Below are 17,518 nucleotides of genomic sequence, written 5' to 3'. Positions count from 1 at the left end.
CACACAATGACACATACACAATCACACACACACACACACACACAAAATGATTCGTTCACAATGACCCACACACACACCGATTCACATGGGCACACATACACATACACACACACACAGAACGTGATACTGTATACATTCACAATAACTAGCGTGCGCGCACACACACACACTCACTCACACACACACACTCACTGATTTGCTCACAATGACACACTCACACACAGACAGAGTTTTCAGGTTTGCTTTATGTTTTTATTCTAAAATTGTATATTTAAAATAAAAATCAAGCATAAGAGTATTCAAGTGTGTAGATCTGGTACATAGTTCAAAACTATAGTAATATCTAAATGCCTATGCGTCCACATATGTCGATCAGATCAACTGAGGTTGGCGTAACAAAACAGAATAGCACAAGGCACCTAGTGGTGGCTGATGTTGGCACAGCAAACTAGGGAAATGTGTGAGGACCTGTGATAGTTACAATGTGTGTTTTCCTGGGAAAGGCCAACTAATATGAACATGATAATTATGAAACCTATCATTTCTGTATGGAAGGATACCCTTTGAAGCTGGCACTGCACTGTTAATGTCAGTATGATTTAATTGCCCTTAAAAATCTTTGATCAAAATCCAGCATTCTGTTATTGATACTCTCAGTCTAAGAGATTTAGAACTGCAAGTGAAGAAAAAAATGACAACACCATCCATTTTTTCAGAGTAAAAATGTAAAATCTGGCATCAGTATGATTTTGGGCATAATAAGTATAATTTGGCATTATCAGAAACCATCTGTGAAAACATTTAAAATGTTTTATCCGTTGAAGTAACAAAATCTAAACAGTACAAGTGCTTTCTGTTTTCTTCATTTACTAAGGGAGTGCTTACGCAGATTTGGGCTGCTTACCAAAAACACACTCTGATTTATTTTCAGTCAGTGCTCCCTACAGGCATATTTTATTATTTGGTGACGACTAATAAAAAAGACATGATTTAAGAATGATTATATTAACACCCTGGATACATAAGTTAGCAGCCTAAACTGAATGGGATAGGTGCAGTCAGTTTGTGTACAACAGTTAGCCAGTTTGTGTTTTTACATCTGGAAATATTCAAGTTTAAAAAGTAGAGTACATTTTGTGTTTTGATAGTCAGTGCACTTCTCATTACTTATTTACATCCATATAGTACATGTACAATTACACATGAATATACAGCTGTATACCTGATTCTGTAAACTTAAACAGTGGAAACAAATTAAAGCACCTGTTCTCAAAAGTTGTATTGATTTGTGAAAGTATATTGTAAATGCCAACTAACAACAGTTTCTTGCAAAATTATTGGCACAGAAGTGCTATAGCTCATATTAACATCCATTTCTAACTTTAAACATTTTTTTTTTCACAGAACGCTACTGAACACAACGCACAAGTAGCTGAAAATACCAGTGATCTGTGTAAAATGGTTCTCGATCTTATGAATATCGTGATTGAACCGGTCCATTAATTCATTTCTAGAGCTTTCCTCCATTTTTCCCCATCTCATTTTCATGCAGCTACTAACTTTACAGATCTATATGTGCAGGTCAGTTATGTGACCTTTGTTGAAAATAAAATGTTCACTATAGAGTTGCAGCTGTTGTAATAGACCATGTTCGGAAATGTCTCTGTCAGGGTTATCTTGCGTAGTGGAAGAGTTGCGCCCCACTTTAGTGAGTCGAACAAGAACATGTGGTTGTCCAGTTAAAAACCAGCAATCGCAGTGAATAACTGACTGATGTGTAATGTAATGCAATGTCCGCTCGATGCAATGCCTTTTTTTCTCAAAAATCTGCAAAATCTCAGCCACAATTCACTGGCAATGGCCTGCAGTGATCGCTGAGCAGGCATGTTTCCCAAACTCACGTGAACTCAAGCAAAACTCACGTAACCTCAGGCAAAACGCGTTGTCGGCGATCACTCCTTGCAAGTGATCATTGCCGTAACAAATCGTAAATTCCGATATGTATATTTTCGAAAGAAATGGGGTAATATCAAGCGGACACTGCATATTATACATGCACATCGCAGTGGTGAGGTATTCGCTGTGATTGCTAGTTTTATCTTTTCAACCACATTTTATTGTTTGAGTCACTATAGTGGTGCAACTCTTCCACCATGCTTATAAATCCTGACAGAGTTATTTCCGGAAAATTTCTATTGTAAAACCGTCCCTACACACAGAAAGAATAGAAATGAACAAAGGGCATGCCTCCATATGAACGAATGCACTTGCTGAATGGGATTCAAAATAATTTGTACAGTTTAAACCGTCGAAACTTAAATGTATAAGAATTATGCAACTTTGGTGTACATGCATAAAAATGTTAACAGAACATCCTTTATAATGTTCTTCCATTATGCTGTATACTGGCCATGATTTGTTTGACCATGTTAAAAAATGCTATGCGACAGAAAACATTCTCTATTCAGTACTATGTACATGTACATTATAATTTATATCCTCAACGTTACAACACGTTCAAGCACGCTGTGTGCATTGAAAAAAGGTCACTGCATGAACTGATATTAGTTACATACAAACCACTGACATGTATACATAGTGAAATAATTTCTATACATAAAATGCAAACATTCCATGAAGTTCAGAAAAATTAGGCACTTTTTACGTTGCTTCATGTTTGTGACTTACATAAACTAGGAGCAGAGCAGAATTAAGCCATAAAATATCAAACATCAGCTTTTGGAAGTTCCTAAAAATATGAGTACACATGCACAGTACAGCTAGCCTTAAAATGAACAATGTACGAAGGATTTCTAGCTGCACGCATGCACGCTCAAATGTGCATGCACTAACACATAATCCACACTTTCACACTCCAGATGCTTACAAATGCACCTCCTATTTTGAAAGACGGTACACACACACTCTCATTCTGTCATCATTCTGTCCACAGTCGCATATATATATATACTAACAATTACCAGCTTATTGAGATATACCTTCGTGGTTGAAAACGACGTTAAACACCAAATAAACAAACAAATAAACAAATTATTGAGATATCGTTTTAGCTCCTTTCGTAAAGATCAGCATTCACAACACAAACAAAGTATTCTAAGCTGTAAGTCATTTCAAAGAAGCAAATTAATACTATAACTTTCTCAGGACTGGCAGGGGTATAAAACATTGCAGAAGTACCTATGTAACGTATACAAGTAAATGCTCATAACAAAAATATGGTAAAACATTTAAAACTGAGTTTATATTAGTGCAAATACAATAATTCACCATAGTATATATGTGATATCTAGATCAGCCGTCTGTTGGCCGTCAGGTTCCTTCAAAACCATATTACAATTATAATGCTGATCAAGAAAGATAAAAGTCAACCTGTACAGGTTCATTGGCCAAAGAAATGTTGTGTGTACCTGCATTTTATTTCACACCAATGCAAGTTTTATACATCATCAAGGTGATGAAAATCTTCCTTACTTTCTCTAAAAAAAAATAAAAAGAAATGAACATGGAGTCGGAAAAAGAACGACTCTATGCTGTCACCTTGATAACTTTCAGTGTACAATGATAAATATACAATGTACAACAGAAATGGCAGTGCAAACACCAGGACATGGGGATAACATTTAATTCCTGACTTAACTAAAAGTAATACAGGAATCCAACAAATTTCTTCGAAATAGTGGAAACAAAGCCTATAGGTCCACGCAAGTTTCTCAGAAGGAAGGAATTAAAACATGAAAGAATCAGACATTGCTCTGTTTTTCAGGAAGGCCAGAAAGAAAAACGGCTGTCATATAGACAAAAGAAGGAAATAATAAAAAGCCACAGAAAAAAACGGTTGAGGAAAACAATTACAAAAACACATTTGCAAAGATAGCTCTGCACTCACATTAAGTAACGTATCATCATGCACTCTTTGCAGATATTTTACACCTCTGCAGACATGCACATAGTTTTAATACAGTATAATCCATTTCAGGGGTGCACAACACAAAACCTTCACAGGTGAACATGCAGGCAATTGCTGCAACTGTGGTCTGGATGCATGAATTGTATCCACACAAACTGATCCCTTTCCAGGAATCTCTCTTCTTGCACATAGTCCGACAGGGATCGAGTCATTTATAGTCACTGATCTGAGGTGGAGATAGGAAGGATTTTAGCTTTAAAAACAGTCCTTAAAGATGTGAATCCTTCCTGTATCAGCATGGAGTAAATCATCAGATTGATCCAGACCTTGAAGTACACTATAGGCAGACCCTACTTGTGTGCCACTATTCAACAGCTAGGTTGGTAACTTAAGAGAGTGAGAATTTTCTACTGAATTACATGTATTATTTATGCGAATGAACGCTGGTGACAGTGACATTCTTTCAGTGAAAGTGAAACATAATTTTGCTGACACAGTAGCAATTATATCCCACCATCCTCTGCGCACAGTCACATTATTTCTCACCGACATTTCCTGCAGAAAACCTCTGGGCTGAGGTGCACGAGAAAGTTACCAACCCGGAGGGAGCCAGCCGCGGTGGATTGGTTGAGATTTGTTGTGATTTCAACCAACCAGACCCCGCGGTTTGTTCTCACGCGTTTGTGTGGCACCCACTTCTGCGATCAGCCCTGGTCTCACAGCCCAAAGCATGGACCATGATGCACATGCCCTGGGAAGGAAGGTGCCTTTAAACTTCAAGCAGCAGACAAAAAGGAGGAAGAACGTAAAGGTATGGGATCGAGTAGCAGGGACCCATGGAAGGTAAGGAATTCTGCAGAAGTGATGAATTTCATTGTCTTTTTTGCGGACTTTGTCAGCGCTAACACTTAGGACAGCACTGGCCTGCCACCAACACCGGGTTGGGACAATTAGTCTCCGGGCAGGACATCGCAGAGCACTCTACTTGTCCTTTCTGAAACAAATATTAAACTAATTTTAAATGAAGGTTCTCTAAATTAAGCGCAGTTTGTACAACTCTAAATCTAAACAACGAAGTGATTGTGGTAAGATGAACAAAGTTAAAAAAACAAAGGAATACTGTACTCACCGATACAAGAACGAGACAAGACGGTACGAATTTTCGCTTATGGAAGCTTCATCAGGAAAAACAAGAACACTAAAGACAACAACAAGTCGCGTAAGGCGAAAATACAACATTTAGTCAAGTGGCTGTCGAACTCACAGAATGAAACTGAGCGCAATGCAACGCAGCAAGACCGTATACTCGTAGCATCGTCAGTCCACCGCGCACGGCAAAGGCAGTGAAATTGACAGGAAGAGCGGGGTAGTACTTGCGCTGAGAAGGATAGCACGCTTTTCTGTACCTCTCTTTGTTTTAACTTTCTGAGCGTGTTTTTAATACAAACATATCATATCTATATGTTTTTGGAATCAGGAACCGACAAGGAATAAGATGAAAGTGTTTTTAAATTGATTTGAAAAATTTAATTTTGATAATAATTTTTATATATTTAATTTTCAGAGCTTGTTTTTAATCCGAATATGGGTGTTTTTCAAAAATGTACGAAAAACGTGTCTTTGATTTTTAAATTAATTCAGAAAGAAACATGTCCTATCTATCTTAGTATAATACATATTTTTTGGTACAAAAATGAATAGACAACAACATGAACATTCATTAAAGTACATTCTTGACACTTGAAAGTTAGTTTTTCATGGTTTAAACATGTAGGGGTATCTAAAAATGCCTGTCTTTTTGAAGTCACTCAAAACTTCCACCACCTCTACAAAGAAGAAAAAAAATTGTAGACCATTAAAAAAATATCCAAAAAATTGCTTACGGGAGCACATTTGGATTATTGCAACAGATTTTGATTGTAAGGTTGACCCAGACTCTGAATGTGGACTTAAACTCTCAAAAATGAGTGTCTCTCACTTTTTTGTCAGTGGTGTTACCAGAACAGTTAAACAGACCTAAACAATGAGTACTCCAGTTTTTTGAAACCATTTTGGGCCTGTAGTTATCCCCCATCCTTCAGCAGCTTCCTGCAGCGGGAACAGCTAAGCGAGTTTGATCGCTTGTGTATGGTGGACCCGACAAGTGTAGAAAGGTAAGATGTTTTTTTTAACGAATCAGTTGTGTTACTGTGTGTCTCTAGCGATCTGAAGGAATTTACATTCTTCTGTTACATTTTTATTGTTTCATGTAAGGATCAAAACTACTGGGACACGTGTTTGTTCAGAACGCATGGCCTGGGGAGTGATCATTATTTTCTCAAATGAATTCTATCAGTCGTGTTACTTTCAGTCGTGTTACCTTGTGCCTGGTAACACTACTGACGAAGAGGTAACACGACTGATCTTAGATTCTTTCCTGGTTTTATTTTCATTCTTCTGCCTGCCACATACTTCTTTTGCGTGTATAATTGTTGATTATACGTGTGTCCCTGTGGGGAGGCAGAGAGAGAGTGAAAGAGGAGGGGGTTGAGGATGGTGTGTAGGGGTGTGCCAGAGAGAGAATGCAAGACTTTTTACGGGATCATTTCTTATAAAAAGACAACTCTGTTATGATTATCAAATATTACTGTTTTTCAGGTAATCTTATGTCATGGCTCTTTCTGCTGCAGAAATACCCAATGCACAAACGTATCCTGTTGTTGTGAGAGCAGAATGGTGATTGTCTACCAGCATGTGGCAGCTAGTGTCTACGCTTTTGGCCATGATCAGCGACCAGCAGAACTTAGAGCCCGCATTGTCCATGAAGACGCGTGTCATTCTGAATACTATTATACATTTTATGTGGGCGCCCAGTCATATGGGCATACAAGGCAACGAAGCTGCTGACAAGGCAGCAAAGGATGCTCCGGAGATGGCGGTTCCACCTCTTCCTGAGCAATTTATTTTTTTTCACCGACCTTCGTCGGAAGACCCTTTTTTACAGTTTAAAACTCTGGCAAGACCGTTGGTCCACCTGCAAGGAAAATAAACTGTATGAGATACACCCTGAGCTATCAAAGCCCTTTCCTTTGTTGGCTGCAAGTAGAAAAGACGAAAGTGTTCTGGCTAGGCTACACACTGGTCACACTTATACAACGCATGTCCATCTGCTTAAAAGATAAAAGGCACCATGGTGCCACGCCTGTGATAATAGTTTTTCTGTGAGCCATTTTCTCACGGAGTGCGCTGATCTGTATGATCTACGAGTGAAGTATTATGACACTTCTAGCTTGAAACATATTTTTACAAAGGTCAGCTCTGCAGCTCTCTTTGGATTTTTAAAGGAGTCCTTGACACGTAGGGTTTCGATATAGCTGTTATGTTACCTTCGGGTGACGTTCCTAATTTTGCTTAGTAACATTAGTTTATTTTAAATATTTGTATTGTTAAACTTGTGGGGTCCTGATTTGGCCGATATGGTCCGCTGGACCCAAAAAGCAACAACTAACTAACTAACTATTCTGAATACTACTTGAAAGAAGAAAACCTGAGGAAATGCTTCGAGACCAGCAAATAACGCAGAGGACACATCATCAAGAGCTTTGCAATGTATTCTGACGAATACCTTCCTGGAATGCCCCTGGACGACAACACCGTAAAACGAATATAGGAAGCGGAAGTGATGAAGATAATAAAGCAAAAAACATTCATGGGTATGTATATATATATATATGGACGTCTGCACGTGTTGACATGAACATGACGCACTGGATCCCAAACCACTTCACACCGGGTCTACCATATTCACCAACTGCTGACTGCACTCCTAATCAAGTTCCTGAGTAGTTGAATGTGCTAGAGTCCAGCTAGGTCACTGTACTGTTCGTGCCAGAACGTTGGGGATTCCACTGCTGATCTGTTTCAGAACGTTTTATTGTTTGTCGAAACATTTAAAGGCAATTTGGTGTCAGTGGTGTTACCATGCCTGTAATGTTACTGTTTAAAAAAACCACTGGGCAGCTTTAGTTGTTTTAAAGATAATCCTGTTTATGCTTTGTCTTCGCCGTTTGAGGAAAAGAATTGTATTTCTGTCAAACAGTAAGTAAACACTGCTGATCGTTTTTGTACGTGTAACTTTTGTCGAAACCAGCCAAGGCAATTTGGTCTCAGTGCTGTTACCATCTGTCAGTAATTTTGCTGTTAGAATCAATAATGTTACAGTGCAAAATGTTTGCAGTACATTTCTGTAGAAATGCTGAACATAAATAAGATTTTGTTCTTTCCTGGAATCATATAAAATTGCGATTTTGCTAGGCCTGTGCAAATTCACGGCACTATCATTACAGTTTATTTTGTGACAAGTTTGCATTTTTTGGGGTCAAATTGTGGAGTTAGGCTTAAAAGGTGGAAATAAAGTAAAAATGTCTTACTATAAGCACATTTGTTTGTTCCATTTAATTAACTTTACGTTTAAAGTTAAAATCAGTTCATAAATCAAAGTTAGCTAAGGATGGTCAGTTGTGTTATGAGACGTCAGTCATGTTACTCAGTCGTGTTACTCACATGTCATTGGTGTTACTGAGGCTTCTGAATGCAGAATTTCCAGGAAGATATCATTCTTTTCAGTCTGTTTATCTTTTGCTCAATGCTCTCATAATACTTGATTCGAGAAAAATACAATTGCAAGAAATGTACAAGTTTCAAGCTGCTGGCGATGTTTGACATTTTTCAAAAATGATTTTTATTCATTTGAGTGACAATTTCTTTAATTTTTATCGCTTTCTTTCACTTTAAGGTATATATTTTTCTTCAGAAAGTGAAAAGTGTATAGTTTTTGTCATACTGGAGGCAAACTAGTCATCTGTCAACATTTCTTTCAACCTAAAAAAAAATTAAAGAAAGAGTAACACGACTGACCACTGCAACAAAATATTTTTTGTTTATTTATTTTTTTGGCAAAACCATTCTTTATTAAGAGTACATATCTTATGTTAACATGGCACTGGGTGTGCTGAATAATGTCAACCCATTTGTTAAGAGTTTGGAATAAATTCACTTTTAACCATTCACTAGTCTCATTTTTCGTTCTTTTTTGAAAAACACCCATATAACATATTTATATGTTTTTGGAATCAGCAAATGATGGTGAATAAGATGAACGTAAATTGGGATCGTTTTAGAAAAAAATAATTTTTTTTACAATTTTCAGATTTTTAATGACCAAAGTCATTAATTAATTTTTAAGCCACCAAGCTGAAATGCAATACCGAAGTCCGGGCTTCGTCGAAGACTACTTGATCAAAATTTCAACCAATTTGGTTGAAAAATGAGAGCGTGACAGTGCCGCCTCAACTTTCACGAAAAGCCGGATATGACGTCATCAAAGACATTTATCAAAAAAAGGAAAAAAACGTTCGGGGATATCATACCCAGGAACTCTCATGTCAAATTTCATAAAGATCGGTCCAGTAGTTTGGTCTGAATCGCTCTACACGCACGCACACACGCACGCACACACATACACCACGACCCTCGTTTCGATTCCCCCTCGATGTTAAAACATTTAGTCAAAACTTGACTAAATGTAAAAAGCAGATGCAACACGGAACGAACAAGGTTTGAAAGAAAATGGAGGGGAAACTGTACAACTGTTAAAAAGGTCGTGTTATAACAGGCAGAATATCTGATTTGTTGGACGAGTGGTAACTTATCACTTACAAAAAGCATAACATTGGTTCTATCTGTGAGGATTCATAGAGAATAATTGTATAGCATGTACTACATTTTTGTTCAGATTGTTAGCCTTTATATGCAGCTCAGTTGATGACAACTCATCAATATTACATTTTTGTTCAGATTCTTAATCTTTGGAACTTAATGAATACATCCACTTCGGCAGAAGGGGTCTATGTTGACCAAAAGTGGGTGTATTCCCTGTAGGTAGATTTCCAGTAGGCGTTTTCCTTGTATACAGAGAATACACCCGGGTGGATTTCCTGTAGGAGTGTTTGCTTAGCGACATCGGGAGAATTTGATGTTTTTCGATCTTCTTTCGGTCGACATAGACCCCTTCAGCTCCACTTTAAGTGGTTTTGTTTCATAACTGAAAGTTTACTCACCCTACATATACAGGAGGTGCAGATATCTTTTGACCATCTGTGCCCATGCCGACGCAGCCTCCCCACTAAGTCTCTGCAGTGACGCGCTCTTCCGCCTTTCAGTTTCTTGTGTAGATGCTTGATCTGTTTATATGGCACAACAGTTTAAGCAAAAGATGCATCTGAGACAAATATATGGCTAAAATTTGCTGCCAATTAGTTTTTCATCATAATACTAATCAATCTTAAATCCAACAGCCCCTACAGTCTCAACAGAACTTTAATGCTCTCAATTATGACTACCACCCCCCCCCCCCCCACCCCCCCCCCCCCCCCCTGCCAAATTACAAACAAAACACTGACACACATGTACATCTAAAAAGTTGTACATCTAATCTTGTTGAAGGCATCATACTGAGTCAGGAAAGCGTGGAGGGAGTCGTATTGGATATTTCCAACTTCTTTCATTTTCAGACATTTCACAACATTATAACTATTTTACAGCAATATACAGTGGGACCCCGCTTTTACGACCTTCAAATATCTGAGGTAATCTTAAAATGGAGGTAAATTTACAGAGGCTATGAAAGAAAATCTGAGAAAGCAGTGTCTTAAAGAGGAGGAAGTCATAAATTGGAGGGGTCTTAAAACGGTTCCACTCACTGTACTACATGTATTCCTGAAGCAACGTTTGGACGTACAACAAAATTAAGCTAAACTGAATTTACGTTATTTTTTTTTTTGCTTACATATTAAGTCTGCGCGTCATTTAAAATAAAACAAAGACTAAAAAAGTCAAGGAGGTACAAATCAACCACCAAGTAAAGTAAGTGTTGAAAGGTTTGCCTATACAGTGGAACCCCTCTTTTAATACCTCCAAAACTCCGAGAAAATCAGGTCTCAAAAAAAAAGAGGGGGGGGGGGGGGGGGGCGTGTGTATTATAATGCGGGTAAATTTACAAAGATTATGAACAGGAAATTTGAAAATAGTGGTCTTAAAAGAGCGGAAATGTAAAATTCGGGGGTCTAAAAAGGGGTGTTGCGCTGTACGCTGTATTTGTAATTATGCTCTGGCAACAACTTTATCACATTTCCCACCATTTGTCATGTCATGTGTGTATGAATAAAATGTTGTTTAAAAAAAAAAAAAAATTAAAAATTATCCATCTAACATGCCCACCTTCTTTTGCATGTGCTGCACCAAGTTGTTCATCTCCATCATGGCCGCCTCCATGCCCTCAATACGAGAGTCCATAATGTCCACATCCTCTTTGGAACACCTCTCCTCCTCCACCTCTTCTTCTGATTTGACCTCTTCCGCATTTTTGCTAATATTGTTAACGCGGTCCATTCTGCTTTCATCACTGTACTCCTCCACAACATTGTACAAGTCTGGCATCTCCACTCTGTCTGCAAGCCTGGGGTCCACTGGGCGATCCTCCGGGTAGCTCTGGTCCACAGAACGGCGCCCACGGAAATGGCTGGCAAAAGAGTTGAATGTGCCTCGGCGACGACAGTCTGAAAAACATCATGCATGTATTTGATTTAAACTTGAAAGCGCAAAAATAATAAGGGCCAATTTTCAGCATTTGGCTCAATGTCCACTGCTTCTTAATTCTTCCTTTCTTGTCAGAAAGTCAAGATGGTTGTCCTGGGCAACACGATTGACAGATAAAACAGAATGTGTTTACAGCAACCTCACTTTACGCATACTTTTTTGAGTTTGAGAAAGAAAAGAAAAAAGTAGGCTTTAAACACTTAAATGAAAATAAAATCATTTACCCAGTCAACTTTATTCTTCTAAGGCATGAAACAGTGAACACAGTTTGTGTGTCTATACGGTACAAGTTTTTCTGATAAAACCAGCAGGCTTCAACCATCAGTAAGGATATACAGAACCCGGGCATTGTATATATAGGTACATGGTACCATGTTCTAATGCCTGAGCTTAATTTCGTTACTGTACCTAAGGATTTAGCCCCGTTGTCCATGGATGTTTAGGATAAGTCAAACTTAACTTAACTCTACTCCATAACTTCTGATTGAGCTATACTGACCTATCATCAACACTGTCGTGATAGATTGATCGATTCCGAGAGCTACCGAATACCATCAAAAACATTTAATAATCTCTCCACCAACCTTCACAGCAGTCACTCCACATGCGAAGGTCAAGTCGCGGGAAGTTGTCACAGCTGATGTAGTCGTCATCACTCTCCACACGCAGAAAGACATCGCGCTGCACTCGGTTGATGTTGTCGGAGCTCTGGCAGATGACCTGGGACATTGACGTACGTTTGATCTCCACCAGCTGCTCTGGTGTGAACACTCCAGGGTTTTCATAGAAAAATCTGAAATACCAAAATGCAGTGGTAAATGTAATGAAGTGACATCCCTTGGACTGCCTGGACATGGTTAACGCCATAGTCAGTGTTAAAAGTTGCAAAGAGTTTGAATACCTTGACAAGAGGAGATCAATCACTGATCATTGGATGACAGGTTTTCCTATGCTTCTAAGATACTGATTCCATTACATTTACCCTGGCCATTAACCTAAAGTCCTGAAACAATGCAACAGTTTTATTTTACCCAAACTAGGCTTCTCTTTTTGGGTTTACAGTTCTATTGGAACCAGTTCTACTTTGACATTTGTTAAATAAATAAATAAGATATTAAAGACGCAATGACCTGTCTCCATCCCTGAGGCGTTGGAACTGGCCTGAGATGATGCAGATGAACGTTGGTCCCACCTTGGCTGCATCCATTGGAGTCTCACTCATTCCCCCGATAAACAGGTCAATGTTGTCTGAAAAACAACAGTAAAGACACTTGATAACTTTTTACAACGACTGAATCAAAACAAGACAAAAACCGCACAAAATGATTTCAAACAAGCAGGACTGAGCTTTTGGCGCTAGTTGCTCATCCCCATTTTAGACAAAAGAGAAAAACTTGAAGTGAAAACTCATGACAGTAATTAACTTGAGTGCAGATGTTGGTGACTGGAAGAAATCAACAGCTTAAAGTAGTCTGGGAAATAATGTCATTGTCTGTTTGTCCAGGAAAAAAATCACTTTCTGGGAAGATCAGACTGCAGTAAGACTATAGTAAGCCTCCTTCTACATATTCTTACTGTAATATTCATAAAAGGATATAAACTGGCATGCACGCCCTATAATTTCCTTTTCCCTTTTTCAATCCAGTCACATTTGTCTGTATTTACACTTCTTCTATGTTCTATGCTATGCAACCAGCACCCGTTTAATGCAAGGATCATTCACTGCTTCCCAAAAGAAAAACACAATCAACCGAAGAAATCTTGATGTTTACCTGGATGTCCATACAAGGCCTCCAGTTTATCCCTCGTCCCTCGGTGCTGTATCTCATTCCTCAGGTCATGGAAGGATGCAGCTCGCTCCATACCACACAATTCACGATAGTCATTATAGTGTGGAAGTCCGTGATCCCGCCCTCGCTGAATATTCAGTGAGGCCAAATCCTGCCCTATAGCGTTGGCCATCACAAACAGTTTTTCCGTCAACTCAACGTTGAAAAATTCTCCAGGCATGCGTTTCTTGGCCGCTGCACCGAAAAGCCCTCTCAGCAACGGGTCAATCCCTCCTTCCTCCATCAAACGATACGGAGCAAAGAACGCTCGGTGTAGAGGGAGGTTGCCCTCCTCAATAGGCTGGAAGGATTCGTTCAGGCGGAAAATGACAGGCTGCACCAAAGAGTGGCCAAAGCGGAAAGCAGCGGTGGCAAACTCGTTGACGATGCTGGGGTTGACGTTGGCATCGTAACCTTGGTAACTTCCCATCATGGCTATGCCCTTGGGGCCAAGGATCTTGGGCAGCCAGTACTCATACGTGATGTGCTGCATGATGGCTCCCATCACCTTACGAGCTTCATGGAACACCTGGAACAAACAACAAGAGATGATGGTGCTGCGAAAACCTGAATATGCAAACAGTTGACTTCTAGCTCGATCATGCTCCAAAGAACAAAAAGACATGACACCAAATCTCTGCTGGCTTTGTATGTCTTAGCGAGTAAATTTTTTTTTTTTATAACATTGTTTGTCTTACCTTCTTTCTTTTTTTAGAACATATTTCAGTAAACTTTTAAGTGCCTCATGAAATCTGCCTATTTTGTATTAGTTTATGTCTTAGCAGTCTGTGTGTGTGGGTACCGTTTCTGTCAAAAGCAGAAGAGGGCATCATGCACCCACATTTTGTTATTCCCATCAGGGATATCTTACCTTATTTCCATCCCAGTGGTTGTTCAGCTGCAGAAGAGTGGTGGCGATCTGATTGTGCTGCCTCATCCACAGAGTGTGCATCGTCGTCAATGCTAACTGCTCGTTAGCTCGGTGATCACCGGCACGGAAACACGGCACATGTCGCTTGGTCGGTTCTATCTGGCAATCAGCATGAGCCAGGGTGGACTCATCAAAGGGCAGAAAACGTTTCCCACCATTTGTCAGTGGGCCCACTCTCATCAGACCACGGTTGCGATTCAGTTCTCGCAGGTGAGTGGACTCGTCGAGCGTACTGCCGTACACGTTTGATCCATCAATGAAGGCTGTAATGGCATTGAGTTGCTGACGTGGGGCCACCTGAGAAAGCAGAAAGATTGTGTTAACAGACCTCAAACTGATATAGATTTTCAATTTTCTGAGATAAAATACACCTGCACTTTAAAAGAAGACAGCAGCATCATACAAATCTTAAAAGCATTGCCCTGAAATGTATGATTAGACCCCAACAAAGAATCTGCAAAAGTTTGGTGTTTTCTTCTTGTTTTTTGGTTTTTTTAATTCATAGGTAACTAATTGAGCTTTAAAGAAACATTATATATGTCATGGTTCTGATAAAAATAAGAAGGCAACGATTCTCATCAAAAACAGGGATAGTTGAAATGTAATACTTCTTTACAATTGCACCTTTGCTTGTTTGTTGGTTTGTTTAGTTTTTAGAGTCAAACCTGCCTTTGCGACCATCTCTCAAAAGCAACACTGATCTCCCCTCAAAGACCAAACATAAGGATCCCAGATGAGTTTTTCTTCATCATAATTTTCCCTTCAATTGTGACAACCTGTCTTCATTGACCGCTTTAGGTTGGTTTATTGCATTGTCGTTATAGACAGGTTCAACTGTACTGTATTTTCTCTACGGATCCTAAAAATTTCTTACTGTGTTGTAGAAGAGTGAAGTGGAGCCGGTGTTACAAGTCGAAGATGATCGTGTGAAGCCCAAACATGTGTGGGTGCGAATTCTCTGGTCGCTGTTGGGCACGGGAATGGGGAAACAGGGGTTGGTGTTCTCGCAGGTTTCATTGCATCGTGTTCCATCGCTGAATCTTGAAAAGCTGATAGCCTGGGGTGAAAGGTCGAGGTCATGATCCAGGAACTGACCCCACTGCATAAGCATATGCGTGTAAAGGTCATCGTTGGTGATTTCCGGGGTCGCCATTAGGAGAGAGGAGACGAGGCGAGGGCTGGGAAGGTGAAGGCCATTGTACAATTTTCCTCGGTTCCAGCCTTAGAAAAAAATCAAGCATTAGAAACATAAAAGTATTTTGAAATTGCCACCATTTAGTGTGCACACTGTTGCTGAAAAATGTAGCAGCCACTACTAACTTCCAATTAAAATAAATACATTCATATACAAGAAGCAGCAAACGTTTCAGTATAATTCAACTCTGCAAGAAGTTACCTGTTATCCCATAGATCTCCACTCTAACCCATTGGGTACAGGGGAACCCCCTTGTAAAACTCCCCAATTCAAGACTCCCTCCCTTTTAAAACCCAGATTTTCTGTTTATAACCTTTATAAGTTTACCCCCCATTTTAAGACTCCCTCCTTTTTAAGACCTGATTTGTCCAGATATGTTTGAGGTCTGTATCCTATAAGAGCTTTAATCCCAACTTTAGTCCACTGGTATGTGTATAATGCAAATGCACACATGCAACCATCAGAGAAAAAATCACTATCATCAACATGAGCCCTACCTACTGGAGTGTTGAACCCATTTTCATAGATCGGCTCCAGCAGACGCTCAAAGGGGATGTTGGACGCTCCCCAGGCGGGGTTGTGGAGGTTGTTGCAGGTCCCGTCCAGTGTGCGGTACTGGCGATGGAAGCAGCTCTCGGAGCAGTCGGTAGTGTGCGTGTGTCGCAGACATCCAGACATGTTGGCAATCATGTGCAGGTGGGCAGGGGACACTAACTCCTGATATGAGCTTTCTGCAGCATTCATCCAGAGAAAACTGTTTTTAACATTGAACGTAGGCTTTTACAAAATGTTTTCATAAAAAAGTTCAATTGTGCACTAAGAGTACCCAGGCTGTTAAATTTTAGTATGTGTCAAATTATCATGGAGGCATGGTTGTTATCAAGAGGTGGTCGTTATCCAGAGGTGCATGTAACCAAGGCACTGGATCGACCATAATACATAAGAATATAGGATGACAGATAGTCCTGTGAGGTTCACCTCATGGAAATTCGGGTTGCTTTCTTCCTGGGAAAAGCAAGCTGCCATATATAACCGGGCTACACTTTTGTTTTCTTTTTTCCTGCATCTTTCCAAGCCCAGTGAGACTTTTGCTGTAAACTTAGGATCTTTATCATGCACATGCGTGCACACGGGGGTGTTTGAACACCGAGGTGAGTCTATACTCAAAACTGTTTTAAAGTCTTAAAATGCCACTACCGACTGAGGTTAATCTCACTACCCCGATCATCTTACACCAAACAACGCCATTCATTTGTTGGTTTTTAAGTTCTCACCGTGTCCATCCAGGTCAAAGTTGTGTCCATCACGCACACGTTGGTAAATAATTTCCAGAGTCTGCTCAAAGATCTCCTCAGCACGAGCAGGCTCCAAGGCTTCAGGGCTAGGGTACCTGTCACAAACGTCAGACATGTACAAATGTACCTGAAAAAAATCAGGCCCCTCCAATGCAAGGACAACTCCTAACGAAGGACAAAATTTGTCCTCCACTGTTCAATTAATATACCTTTCATGGATAGACATAAACACACACACACAAACACACACACACACACACACACACACACACACACACACACACACACACACACACACACACACACATCCTGCCATTCTTTGTCCAAGAAGAAAAAGTGCATTACCTGAAAGCCATTGTTAGGTCAGTTACACAAATGCACGCACACACAAACATGCATGCACACCCTTTCATCCAAGTGCTAACAATTCATTACCTGAAAGCTGCGATCAGGTCAGTGACGGTGTGATGACGATTGCGATCGAAGAGCTGAGCGAGCGTGTTGTTGACAGCGCTATTGACTCGATTGGTGGCTTCCACAATAGCGTTGCTGACAAAGCGATCTCCCGGTCGACTTACACTTGTACCTGGTGTGAGAAAGTCAGGGCATTCAGAGTGCACAGTATACTTAGAAGGAGACTGTCTCCGTTTGTTTTGGTTTGTGAGTCGTAAAGTGTGAATCGTTAATCTGTAGTTTTTCTTTCTG

The 17,518-nt window shown here is 39.8% G+C and overlaps 1 protein-coding gene across 3 annotated transcripts in view; it reads right to left on the bottom strand.

Annotated features, from left to right (window-relative positions):
• Nucleotides 1-230: 230 nt before the first annotated feature.
• LOC138966835 (peroxidasin-like) overlaps nucleotides 231-17,518 on the bottom strand; it is a 56,372-nt gene continuing 39,084 nt past the window's right edge. For all 3 annotated transcript variants that reach the window (XM_070339189.1, XM_070339190.1, XM_070339191.1), the window contains 11 exons: nucleotides 17,249-17,399; nucleotides 16,793-16,908; nucleotides 16,016-16,249; nucleotides 15,198-15,544; nucleotides 14,264-14,620; nucleotides 13,336-13,921; nucleotides 12,694-12,811; nucleotides 12,148-12,356; nucleotides 11,186-11,523; nucleotides 10,027-10,149; nucleotides 231-4,922 (listed from right to left, as the gene is read on the bottom strand). In XM_070339189.1, coding sequence (XP_070195290.1) covers nucleotides 4,830-4,922; nucleotides 10,027-10,149; nucleotides 11,186-11,523; nucleotides 12,148-12,356; nucleotides 12,694-12,811; nucleotides 13,336-13,921; nucleotides 14,264-14,620; nucleotides 15,198-15,544; nucleotides 16,016-16,249; nucleotides 16,793-16,908; nucleotides 17,249-17,399 — 2,672 coding nt within the window. In that variant the 3' untranslated portion in view covers nucleotides 231-4,829. The remainder of the gene's footprint in view (nucleotides 4,923-10,026; nucleotides 10,150-11,185; nucleotides 11,524-12,147; nucleotides 12,357-12,693; nucleotides 12,812-13,335; nucleotides 13,922-14,263; nucleotides 14,621-15,197; nucleotides 15,545-16,015; nucleotides 16,250-16,792; nucleotides 16,909-17,248; nucleotides 17,400-17,518) is intronic.

Source organism: Littorina saxatilis, linkage group LG5, assembly GCF_037325665.1.
Source record: "Littorina saxatilis isolate snail1 linkage group LG5, US_GU_Lsax_2.0, whole genome shotgun sequence".
Taxonomy (NCBI): domain Eukaryota; kingdom Metazoa; phylum Mollusca; class Gastropoda; order Littorinimorpha; family Littorinidae; genus Littorina; species Littorina saxatilis.
The sequence above is the reverse complement of the archived record's forward strand: the minus strand, read 5'-3'. Positions and strand labels throughout refer to the sequence as shown.